The 10,059-nt window shown below is 36.2% G+C and overlaps 2 protein-coding genes across 2 annotated transcripts; one reads left to right on the plus strand and one right to left on the minus strand.

The window, feature by feature from the left end:
- The first annotated feature begins 3,553 nt into the window (after positions 1 to 3,553).
- Positions 3,554 to 5,371, plus strand: LOC122030266 (putative F-box protein At1g23770). Its single transcript, XM_042589444.1, has one exon. The coding sequence runs from the start codon at positions 3,600 to 3,602 to the stop codon at positions 5,121 to 5,123; it is 1,524 nt and encodes a 507-aa protein (XP_042445378.1). The 5' UTR covers positions 3,554 to 3,599; the 3' UTR covers positions 5,124 to 5,371.
- A 915-nt stretch (positions 5,372 to 6,286) lies between these two features.
- Positions 6,287 to 9,795, minus strand: LOC122030617 (inositol-tetrakisphosphate 1-kinase 3-like). Its single transcript, XM_042589836.1, has 10 exons — positions 9,279 to 9,795; positions 8,920 to 9,001; positions 8,639 to 8,671; positions 8,286 to 8,406; positions 7,963 to 8,055; positions 7,711 to 7,830; positions 7,454 to 7,630; positions 7,307 to 7,362; positions 7,132 to 7,216; positions 6,287 to 6,655 (listed from the first exon to the last, which is right to left on the minus strand). The coding sequence occupies exons 1-10, from the start codon at positions 9,452 to 9,454 to the stop codon at positions 6,507 to 6,509; spliced, it is 1,092 nt and encodes a 363-aa protein (XP_042445770.1). The 5' UTR covers positions 9,455 to 9,795; the 3' UTR covers positions 6,287 to 6,506.
- Between the last annotated feature and the right edge of the window lie 264 nt (positions 9,796 to 10,059).

Consider the following 10,059-nt stretch of genomic DNA (forward strand, 5'->3'; position numbering starts at 1 on the left):
AAATTTAACTTCTGTAGAGCACATGGACTGCTAGGAAAAGTTCTGTTCTTGTACAAATTTTTGAACAAGGGAAACAGAACGGAATTCCAAATACCACCCAACAGGAAATGTAAAATCTGACTTTATGTCGCAATTACTATACTACCATGGCTGCTTGTTTTCAAACTTTGGGTTGAAAGCAACGCCGATGTCAGTCCGCGGTCGGTCCCCAGTCATGCGGCATGACATCTGGTGTAGATAAATCCCTTAATGATATGTCCATAGACGTGACAAAACTGAATGTCATCGACGATGTGAACCATTTCTAGTTAGGAAACTTCTGAGTATTTGTATCGCTGTGTGTTGTATGAATATGATGTGTTGTATGAATATGATGTCTTGTATGAATTTTGTGTATGTTAATCTCAATTAAACATGTTTGGTTACAAATGTATACATAATAAAATGTAAAAATTTGAGGAAAATTTTTTAGTTTTGTGATGAATTTTGCAATGAAAACTTTTTATCACGAACTAAATCACTAGGCAAATATGTGAAGAAAATAGTATTTTATCGCAGATTTACAACGAATCCATATTTATCGCAAATCAACCATGAAAAGCTATTTTCATTGTAGATTTATGACGAAAATGTTTTCATAGCAGATTTGCGATGAAAATGTTTTTTCACAAATCAACAACGGATATGAATTCATCACAAACTCTGACGAATTCACTTTTTTCACAAATCTATGATGAAATACTATTTTCGTCACAAATTTGCTTTTGTGAATTTTGCGATGAATTTTATTTTTGTCGTAAAATTACAATGAATTTTGCGATAAAAATAAGTTTGTCATAAAATCTACGATGAATTTTCTTTATTTGCTGTAGAATTTGGTGATGCCTTATTAGTGACAAAAATTTTTCATTGTAGATTTTGTCACAAAAGAATTTGTGACGTTTTTTTTAATTAGGTGTAAATGATGTTTTTTTTGTAAGTGACATATGAGGAGTTAAAAAACTCACACATCTCCACATTAAAAAAAAATCTCTCATCAATTTGTTCATGAGTGTTATATTTTTTTATTATATATGTTTCTTATTCCTCTTTTATATTTTACATTATATATAATTAATTTTTTTTTTAAAAAAAAGGAAGTGAATTCTTCGAGTCTACTGTTTTATTTTTTTAATTGGATCGAGTTTCTATTTTTTTAACATAAATTAAAAAAATATTCTAATAATAAAAAAAATCGAAAAAGACTCTTTGAAGAAATTGAAGCTCCCTCCCTCTATGTCACCACGCCCATAGTTTCGAAGTCCTACTGCACCAAATGCCAATCTCTTCTATTGTAGTTGCTCATATCGTCATTAAAAACAAATCTTGTTTTACATAAATCCATTTATTTCGTTCTCACCCTAATTTCTTGACTACTAGCTTATCAAAAATATCATTTCAACCTAAAAAAAAATACTAGAGTTTAGATACTATTTAAAAAAAATAAATAAGGTAAAGGATCACAGTCAGAAATGAAAAAAAAAAAAAAAAAAAAAAAAAAGGAAAGAAGAAAAAAATGATCCTCACTCAAAAAAAAAAAATTCACACACACAAACCTACTTTACAACCATGATCCACGCGGCCTAGCTACAAATTCGCAATCAAGTCAACATTACAAATTGTGGCTAATTTGCAGTCGTGATTCATAACCAGTCTGTGACAACGACTATCGCTTGCACACAATCTACAATTAATGATTTGTGGCCAAGCAACAAGCTTATTATGATCATCGATTAGTGGTTAGGCTATGACCGCGACTCATGATCAAGCTTGAGTTCGTGAGCTTGCCAACGGTGTTGGATCCCCGAGTCCATCAAAATTTGTCATGAGAGTTTCACGAGAGAAACGAAAGCTTTTGACTTTGTATGAATAAAAAAATATTTTAAAATTAATTTGGATTTAGCATTATCCCAGGATAGGAAATTGTCTCAATAAAAAAAAATATGAAATTGTCACATGCACCCTAGAGCCGGTCTCACAAAGGAAGTTGTCTCAATACTCTTAGAATTGATGGTCCATCATTGAATTTGTTCATCAATCTTTTATCTATTTATTATTATTAATTAATTCTATTTAATTCATAGAAGTTTTCTATTCACTATTAAAATAATGATCCTCTAGTCTAATATTTTTAGATCAATCATCTATTAAAAAAATTTATTTATTAATTTATTAAAGTTAAAACTCCGATGTAAAATATTAAAAAAAAAATCTATCGTTACATCATTATCATGGGACAACCAAGATAACAAGCTGTCTCAAGACTCTTATAATTGATGGCCCATCTTTGAATTTGTTCGCATATTTTTTATTTATTTATTTATTATTATAATAATAATTATTATTATTATTAGACATAGAATTAAGATGAGAAGAAATGGGAGAAAAAAAAGGGGATTCCAAATGTATAGATTCCAAGGGTATTAAGGATGCTGCTTTGAAGCCACTACCATAAGAAGAGATGCTGGAAAAGGTAGTTGAAAATAATCAAATACTAATATAAGTTTAGAAATAAAATAAAAATATCTTATTGATTAGATTACCTTATTGAAGCCCATCTAGGGAAGGCAATCTCCGACATAAATTACCCTAAAACGGTAAGCTTTATAGCCCTGAAAATATTAAGAAAGATATATATATTTATATATTCAAGACTATTCTAAATATATAACGCAGTGGTAAAATGGCGGGACTTATTCTCATATAACGATGATTCTAATTTGATGTTGGATATTTTTGAACGTCCATGGAGTTTACTAGTAATAGCGTTGGGAGTCTTCATCTATGTCAATATAAAGCTTATAGACCGTCCACTTATAGAATTCTCTTCTCCATGATATCCCTCCATATTTTTTGAATTTATTTGATAGGCACTTCATGGGATCGACCGTCCACTTATAGAATACCTAAATTATATATAAAAATGTTTAATGTAAAAAAAGTTATATAATAATTTGGAAAACTCAAATCCCTAAAATTTTGACTTATTTTTGTAGACAACGAATCTTAAGAAGTAGAGCAGTCGGACCAATCCGTGACGAGATGGGCCAACTCGTGGCGAGACGGACCAACACATTAACATGACGAGTTAGGAAATTTTCAACCTAACCCAATCCAAGGTGTGTTGCGGATATAACTGATCAACCCGCGAGACTATTAAAATTTTTTAAAAAAATTAAAAAAATATTTCATATCTTTAACATTTTATTTTGGAAAGATTTCATCAATTAAATATATCTACAAATATGTATTTTAAATATAAATGAATACAAATAAATATTTATATGGGATTAAAGTACTATTTTTATTTCAAAATTATAACAAAAAAAAGATAATAAAATGATATAAAACTTAGTTTACATGTGTTTCTCAACCTGCGGGTCAATCCAAATCCGTCGCGGGTCGACCTGTGCAAGTCGTGGGCTTAGATAGATCGGTCCATGATGGATTTGAGCTGATAAAATTTTAACCTAATTTACTTAAATTATTTGACGGTATGAGCCCACCCGAATAGGCGTTTCTTTCTCGCCAAACCAAGCCAAGCTCCAATCGACGAAAGCATGAAGCTTCGGATCCGCTCTATGGCGACGAAGGAGACACTGAGGATCGAAGCCCCCGATCCCTGCTCCATCAACCATCTCAAAACCCTCGTAGCTCGCGCCCTCTCCACCGCCGCCTCGACTTCCTCGATCTTGCCGGAGTCAGTTCGCCTCTCCCTCAACCGCAAGGACGAACTTTTCGCCTCATCGGACCAGGACTCCCTTCAAGCTATCGGGCTCACTTCTGGCGACCTCATTTACTTCTCGATTGCCTCCGACTCCCAAACACTAGCCCCGTCCGCGTCCTCCCGCCCCTCTCCAATGGGAATATCGAATCTTCATCCGGTTTCACTGATGGATAATCTCGGGGATGACGGTGGTGCATCGGTAAGCCTTCGATCTGTGAATCTAGCTCTATTGTCTTCCCCCGTCCATGCTTCGAAGGTAAATGCAGATAGCTCGAGTATTGGGCAAGTTTTGGTTCCAGATAATTCCACCGCCATAGCCACAGAGCCGATTGTATCTCGACAAGAGGAAATAATTCAAGAAGATGACAAAATGGAGGTAGACGTAGAGCACATGATAACGGGGAAGTCTTTCTCGGTTCCTTGTTTTCTTGAGAGGGTTATGGAAGCGGAGAAGGGGGAGGCTGAGGGCATTTTGGGGCGGCTTGTGATCACCATCCAAGCTGTTTTTCTTGAGTCAGGCTTCGTAGTTAATGATGGTGGAAGTGGCTATGGATCTCGATTGCCTGAAGGATGGTCATCAAAAGCTTCTAACTTTTCGATTCATTACACTCTTCCTGAACTCACAGGAGCCCGTGATGGAAGGAACGCCAAGACAGCCATATTGAGGTTCTCTGTGATAGGGAATTATGCCACGGTTTATGGATTCCTGAGTGGAGCTCATCCGGATGTTTACCGAGTCTGTTTTGATCTGCCAAAGTTGGCACCTATATTGTCCTCATCATTTGATTCCCTCAGCGGATCTGAAGAAATAGAGATTTTTGAACTGTGGAAGGTTGTCAAGGATATGCTCTCGTTGCCTCTTCTCATTGATCTCTGTCAAAAGAATGGATTGCAATCGCCAGCTTGCTTTATGCTCCTTCCTACAGATCTTAAGATCATGATTTTCGAGTTCCTTTCAGGCATCGATGTTTCTAAGGTTGGCTGCACTTGTTCAGAGTTGAGGTATCTCTCATCAAATAACGATCTTTGGAAGAAGAAGTTTCTTGAGGAATTTGGGGATGTTAATGAAAGGTTACTTATAGGAAGAAGCTGGAAAGATAAATATGCAAATTACTGGGTGAGAAAAAAGAATGCTGACAAGAGGACTGAAAGGAACATATTTACTATGCCGAATATGCGGTTTGCCGCATTTATTCCACAAAGATTTCCGATGATAGGGGGATATTATGACTGGTTCCCCCAAATTGGCAGTATGGTTACAGGTGGTCCGAGATTGGGATTTGCACGTCTTCGGGGTCGAAGGAACTTCTCCCCTAATTGCAACCTCGGAGGCAATGAGCCAGGGTTCCTTGGGTAAAATGCTTTCATCTTAGTAGTTGTTCAATAAGCCAATACATTGCATAGTTTTTCCCCTCTTCTTATTCATAGATGCTTTCAGTGGTTCATTCTGTTCATGAGTTTGCTAGGGAAATAGCTGCTTTTGCATGTATAGCATATCAACTGAACTCAGTTTCTGATTTGTCTTTCCATCAACAGTGTTTTATATACAAGTCATGTTTTGGAAATGCAATATGCAATATGGCACTGAGCATTCTGTTCTTTAAATTCATGCGGTGTAGTCTTTGACTATTTTCCAACTATAGGTTTTAAATGCCTTGAAAGTAAATTGATTTTTGCCTAGATAGAGGTTGTTTTGTAAGTGCAATGTATTATTTTCTCCTAAATTAGATTCTCAATAAATGATTGGTAGTGAGAAATGCTGAAGTATCAACAAAATATAGAACCCATTTGTCCTCCAAATAGGCAAAAACCACTTTATTGTTCATTAAGGATATTAGCAAATTATGCCTCTTACTCCATAGATAATCTAAGAAATGACTTCCATTTGATAATTAGTTGATGATTCGTTTTGTTGGAGATGATCGTTTAGATTTTCCATCATTTTCATCTGGTTACACATCATCCTATCTGATGAACACTGTATCACCTATTCTAAAGAGCTCAAGTACTAACCTCTTTCTGGAGCCTAGAAATATTTCTCTTCACTCCCCGTTTCCTCGCTTCCCCCTCCTCCCTCCTCTCCTTCAAGAGTAGACATAGCCTTAAATTGAAGAAAACGGAACAATTAAGGAACTTTTTCCTAGCTTCCCCTTTATCTTTCCGTAAGTAAAATAAAACCGACAGTGCTTGGTTTATGGAAATAACTATACTATACAAATTCTCACAAAATAAATACTTAATTTGATTGCAAAAATTAATTTAGGATATCAGTTTCTTGTGGAAGAATGACTTTTTCTTTATAAATAAGAGTTATTTTTTATTCATTCCATTCATCAAATATATAAGTGTTTAAGCATTCAAAAGTTTATATTATGATGTGAACTAGGCAGGCAACAACTTAAGTAGACCCAGCACGTTGAGTAGGCTGATTAAGCTAAACGAGCTAGATGGTTCGTGACAAACAAGATGATCACATTGGATGAACCTATCAAGCAGGTTGGTCTGAATGGACCAATCAAATTGGTTGGGCTAAGCGGGTTGAATGAGTTAATTCCATTTGACAAAGCCATTACTCTAGGTTTGCAAACTACAATTTTCTTACCAAATATATCAACGCCCACGCCATTATTTAGAAAAATAAACAAAGAAACACCAATAAATAAATAAAAAATAAATAAAACCAAGACAAATGTAAAGCTTTAGATTTATGACTTGAAATGTATTCTCGAGCCATTTGCATTTAGAAGCTGGACGCAATTTCATCAGTTTTGGGATTTGGTCGAGACGTTCGACTGCTACTAAGTCGCCTTCTATTTCTATACTTGCTCTGTCCAATGCCGAGAAGAAAATCGGTAAATATGTGCTCATATTCTGGCATTTTACTGTAACCTGCAACCATATAAGTAACTTGTCTCAGGAGAAACACAAGCAAGACTAGTTATATAAACACCTATCATGCGATCAACAATGAAGACCAATTGAATTCAAAACTATAGAGGAAACTCCAAATGGACTAGTGACCAAAAGTGAGAATTATTTGAATAAGTTGGTGCGAGAAGAAACAATTTTCCTGCGCAAATGCAGTTCTATGAACTGTTAAAGCATGGTACAATTTGCATAACGTGGAAAAATGAGATGCTTTAGTTACTAACTAATAATGCAGTATTTAGGATTTAGGATTTAGGATTTAGGATTTAGGATTTAGGGTTCAGGAAAATACTTAGCTGCCATGTTTCAGTAATATAACATGGTTTGACTCCATATGGTAAAGATATCTAAGCCATGTTCAGTAATAAACATTGACTCCATATGGTAAAAATACCTAAATGAATGAGAAAGACCAAAACATGCATGTGCCCACTTACCAGGAAAGTAGTTGATATCTATAACATAAAACCTGTCCCTTGTTCCGCGCTCTCTGATTATGTCTATGTTGAACAATCGAAGGCCCTATACGTGATAAACACGAGACGAGATCATATTATGCTAGCCTACAAAACATTATTTGGTACAATACGACACCAGTAGAATCCAACTGACCAGTCGATTACAGAGCTCCTTGGCAAGTTTCTCAAGCAATGGCCTTGGAGGGAGTTCTAGATAGATTATAAAGTTCAAATCAGTGACAAACTACTGCCGAATATCATTGCTTATACATAGAGACCACACGAATTGCACAGCTCGTACCAGCAATACTAGGGTCCAAATCGGCATCATCTGCAGATGCTGCTGCACATGAAACTCTAGGAAACCGAAAAGCGCCTTTATTGCTTAACTGTTCCCGCTTATCGACATCGGGAAGGGAAAATCGACGAACAACTTTTACTGCCTCTCCAACAATATAGACCTTGAAGAGAATACCACCTTTGAAACGGTGAGGAAAATGTTTTAGAAGGAATATATGCAGAGACTAACTAGTCAGATAACATCCAAAAATCACATACCATGATTAATGAATTCTTGAAGAACCAAGGGTGGATCAAGCATTGACAATGAAAACTCATCATAGGCAAGTGATAACTCATGAGACTTAGCACTGCCATCCACCAGTAATGGTTTAACAACTGCATGCATAATTAAAAGAATTATGAGTTGATCACAGACATAACTCTCTTAGAACATGATATGTGCCACATGATATGCGATATTTTGATTCAAAAATTGGAAGGCAACAAGATGTTGAAGGAGGGCATTACCTAATGGCAGACCAAGCTTAGCTTTGCTAACAGCTTCAGGGATTGATGATGGTTCTTTGCTAATAACTAGTTGCTTTGGAACGCCAACTTTTCCTAGAAAAGAATTGAAAATTTCGACTCGGTATCGATTATAATTGTTCCAAACTAGAAGCAAAAGCAATAAATAAATAAATAAATATTTGACGCCTACTAAAAGTTAGCAAAGAGAATCTCAAAATCCTCAAAAATTCTCTAGTCAAGTGATATATTGCACACTAATTTCTTTAACAAATGAAGTTTGGATGAAACAAACTAAGGGTAGAAGCAAAACTAAAACAAATTACCATAGCTGTCCGACAAGTTTAATTCGACTACAACCTGAAGCATTGATTGTCGATTATGAAGGTGTTGTATGGAAATTGGGGGATCAAGAACAGTAACTCCTGGATTCTTTTCCCTATAATCCTTCAAAAAATAAGGAAAAGAGGGTAAAGACATGAAAAGAGAGAGAGAAAAAAAATCCCAAGTCATACATATTTAAATGCAACCTCAAGAGAACCGTATTCTAGATCTCTCATTAGCAATCCATATATTACTCTGAACTATTATCATTCAGATTGATTAAATGAGCACAATTTAGATGATGAACTATCCGGATCGGCTAAAGAGGGAAGAATGAAGACTTTTATTTATTTACCTCCAGGACATGTTGCCACTCTTTTCCAGTGAACTGCAAAAAAAAAAAAGAAAAAAAAATTATAGATTGATAAGAAAAGTTGGATGAATGCATTTCCTCAAGGATCGTAAAAAGTGCCAGTAAGAGGAAATTCTTAAAAGGAAAATGCCTACAGTCTGTTGCCGGTTTTCATAATAAGGATCTTTCATCTATCTACCAAAGTTTAGTGCTAGCCTTGATCATTCTTAGGCTAATTTTTCTGAGTGATTAAATGAAAGATCATCAAGTTTTGGACTACTGACCTTGTGAAGAACAATGTCAAAAGGACCTTGATCCAGTAGAGACCGGCTCTGATCAATGGCCACAAATATAATCCCTTTCTTCCTGCATGTCTCAATATATGAACATTGAAATGGAAGCGACTTGCAAATCCGATGCAATAAAAATTAATCAGTCTCATCAAAAAGTCAGCAGCATAGCATAGATCAGGGACAAATCAGATGCAATTTGTAAACAATGAACTAAACCGTTAGCAATGTAATTAATTAATGTCTAACAGAAGAAAACTTGAAAAAAAAAAAAAAAATCTGATTGAACAGTTCGAAAAGGTTAAGAACAGCCATGTGGCAGAAAGAAGTAAAACAAGGCCAATAAGGTTCACCTAGCCAATCTTTCGAGCTTCGGCTGGAAGAAGCTCTTCACTTTTTTGGACGTCAGGGCGTACCCGACGATGAGCCCCTGCTGCGGCGGCGGATGAGGTAATGACATCAGGTGCACCTGCTCATTCTCCTTGTCCTCGTCACTCCACGGGACGGGGATTTCCAGGTCAAACCTCATTCTCCGGCCGGCGTAAACAAAAGCCGGAGTTTGGAATGAGGGGACGAGAAGCGAGAGCAGGGAGAGGGGAGAGGAGATAATTGTGAGGCTTGCGAGCCGGGTATTTGTAGAAAACAGTGAGTCAAACAAGTAGCTGCAATCTCCCAGACGCCACACAGATTCTGAAACTAGAGGACACTGCACAGGCTCTAATTCTGAAACTCTTTTCAAACGAGATATGGAATTTGCTCACGGCTCCTCCAACTCAAACATCAGTGGCCTTGTGTGATCAAACATCAGGAGCGACAAGTCTAAAACCATAATGAATGAATTCTACTCCCTTGGTAGAAAATATCAGTGCACAGGAATTCCAACTTGCAACAGCCACCATAGATAAACCCTCTCTCTCTACCCATCAATACAATGTGGCAAATACAAGCATCATATACTGATGTAGAAACAAGCCATGATTCAGGAAAAAAGTGTGGCTGTGCCTCCCTGCGAAATATATTAATTCTACAAATTTAAAAAGCTTGTATTTAATTTTAAGCCCGTGCAAATTATGGTCCGAAACATATGGAGCAATATGATTGATCGAATTGGAGGTAGTTTCTGAAGTAGAGCCA

Source organism: Zingiber officinale, chromosome 10B (assembly GCF_018446385.1).
Source record: "Zingiber officinale cultivar Zhangliang chromosome 10B, Zo_v1.1, whole genome shotgun sequence".
Classification (NCBI taxonomy): domain Eukaryota; kingdom Viridiplantae; phylum Streptophyta; class Magnoliopsida; order Zingiberales; family Zingiberaceae; genus Zingiber; species Zingiber officinale.

Coding starts and splice junctions, on each gene's coding strand:
- LOC122030266 (XM_042589444.1), top strand. CDS start 3,600: ATGAAGCTTCGGATCCGCTCTATGGCGACGAAGGAGACACTGAGGATC.
- LOC122030617 (XM_042589836.1), bottom strand. CDS start 9,454: ATGAGGTTTGACCTGGAAATCCCCGTCCCGTGGAGTGACGAGGACAAG. Junction 8,672..8,919: donor TTGACATTGTTCTTCACAAG/GTCAGTAGTCCA, acceptor TTTTTTTTGCAG/TTCACTGGAAAAGAGTGGCA. Junction 7,217..7,306: donor AGGAGCTCTGTAATCGACTG/GTCAGTTGGATT, acceptor TATCACGTATAG/GGCCTTCGATTGTTCAACAT.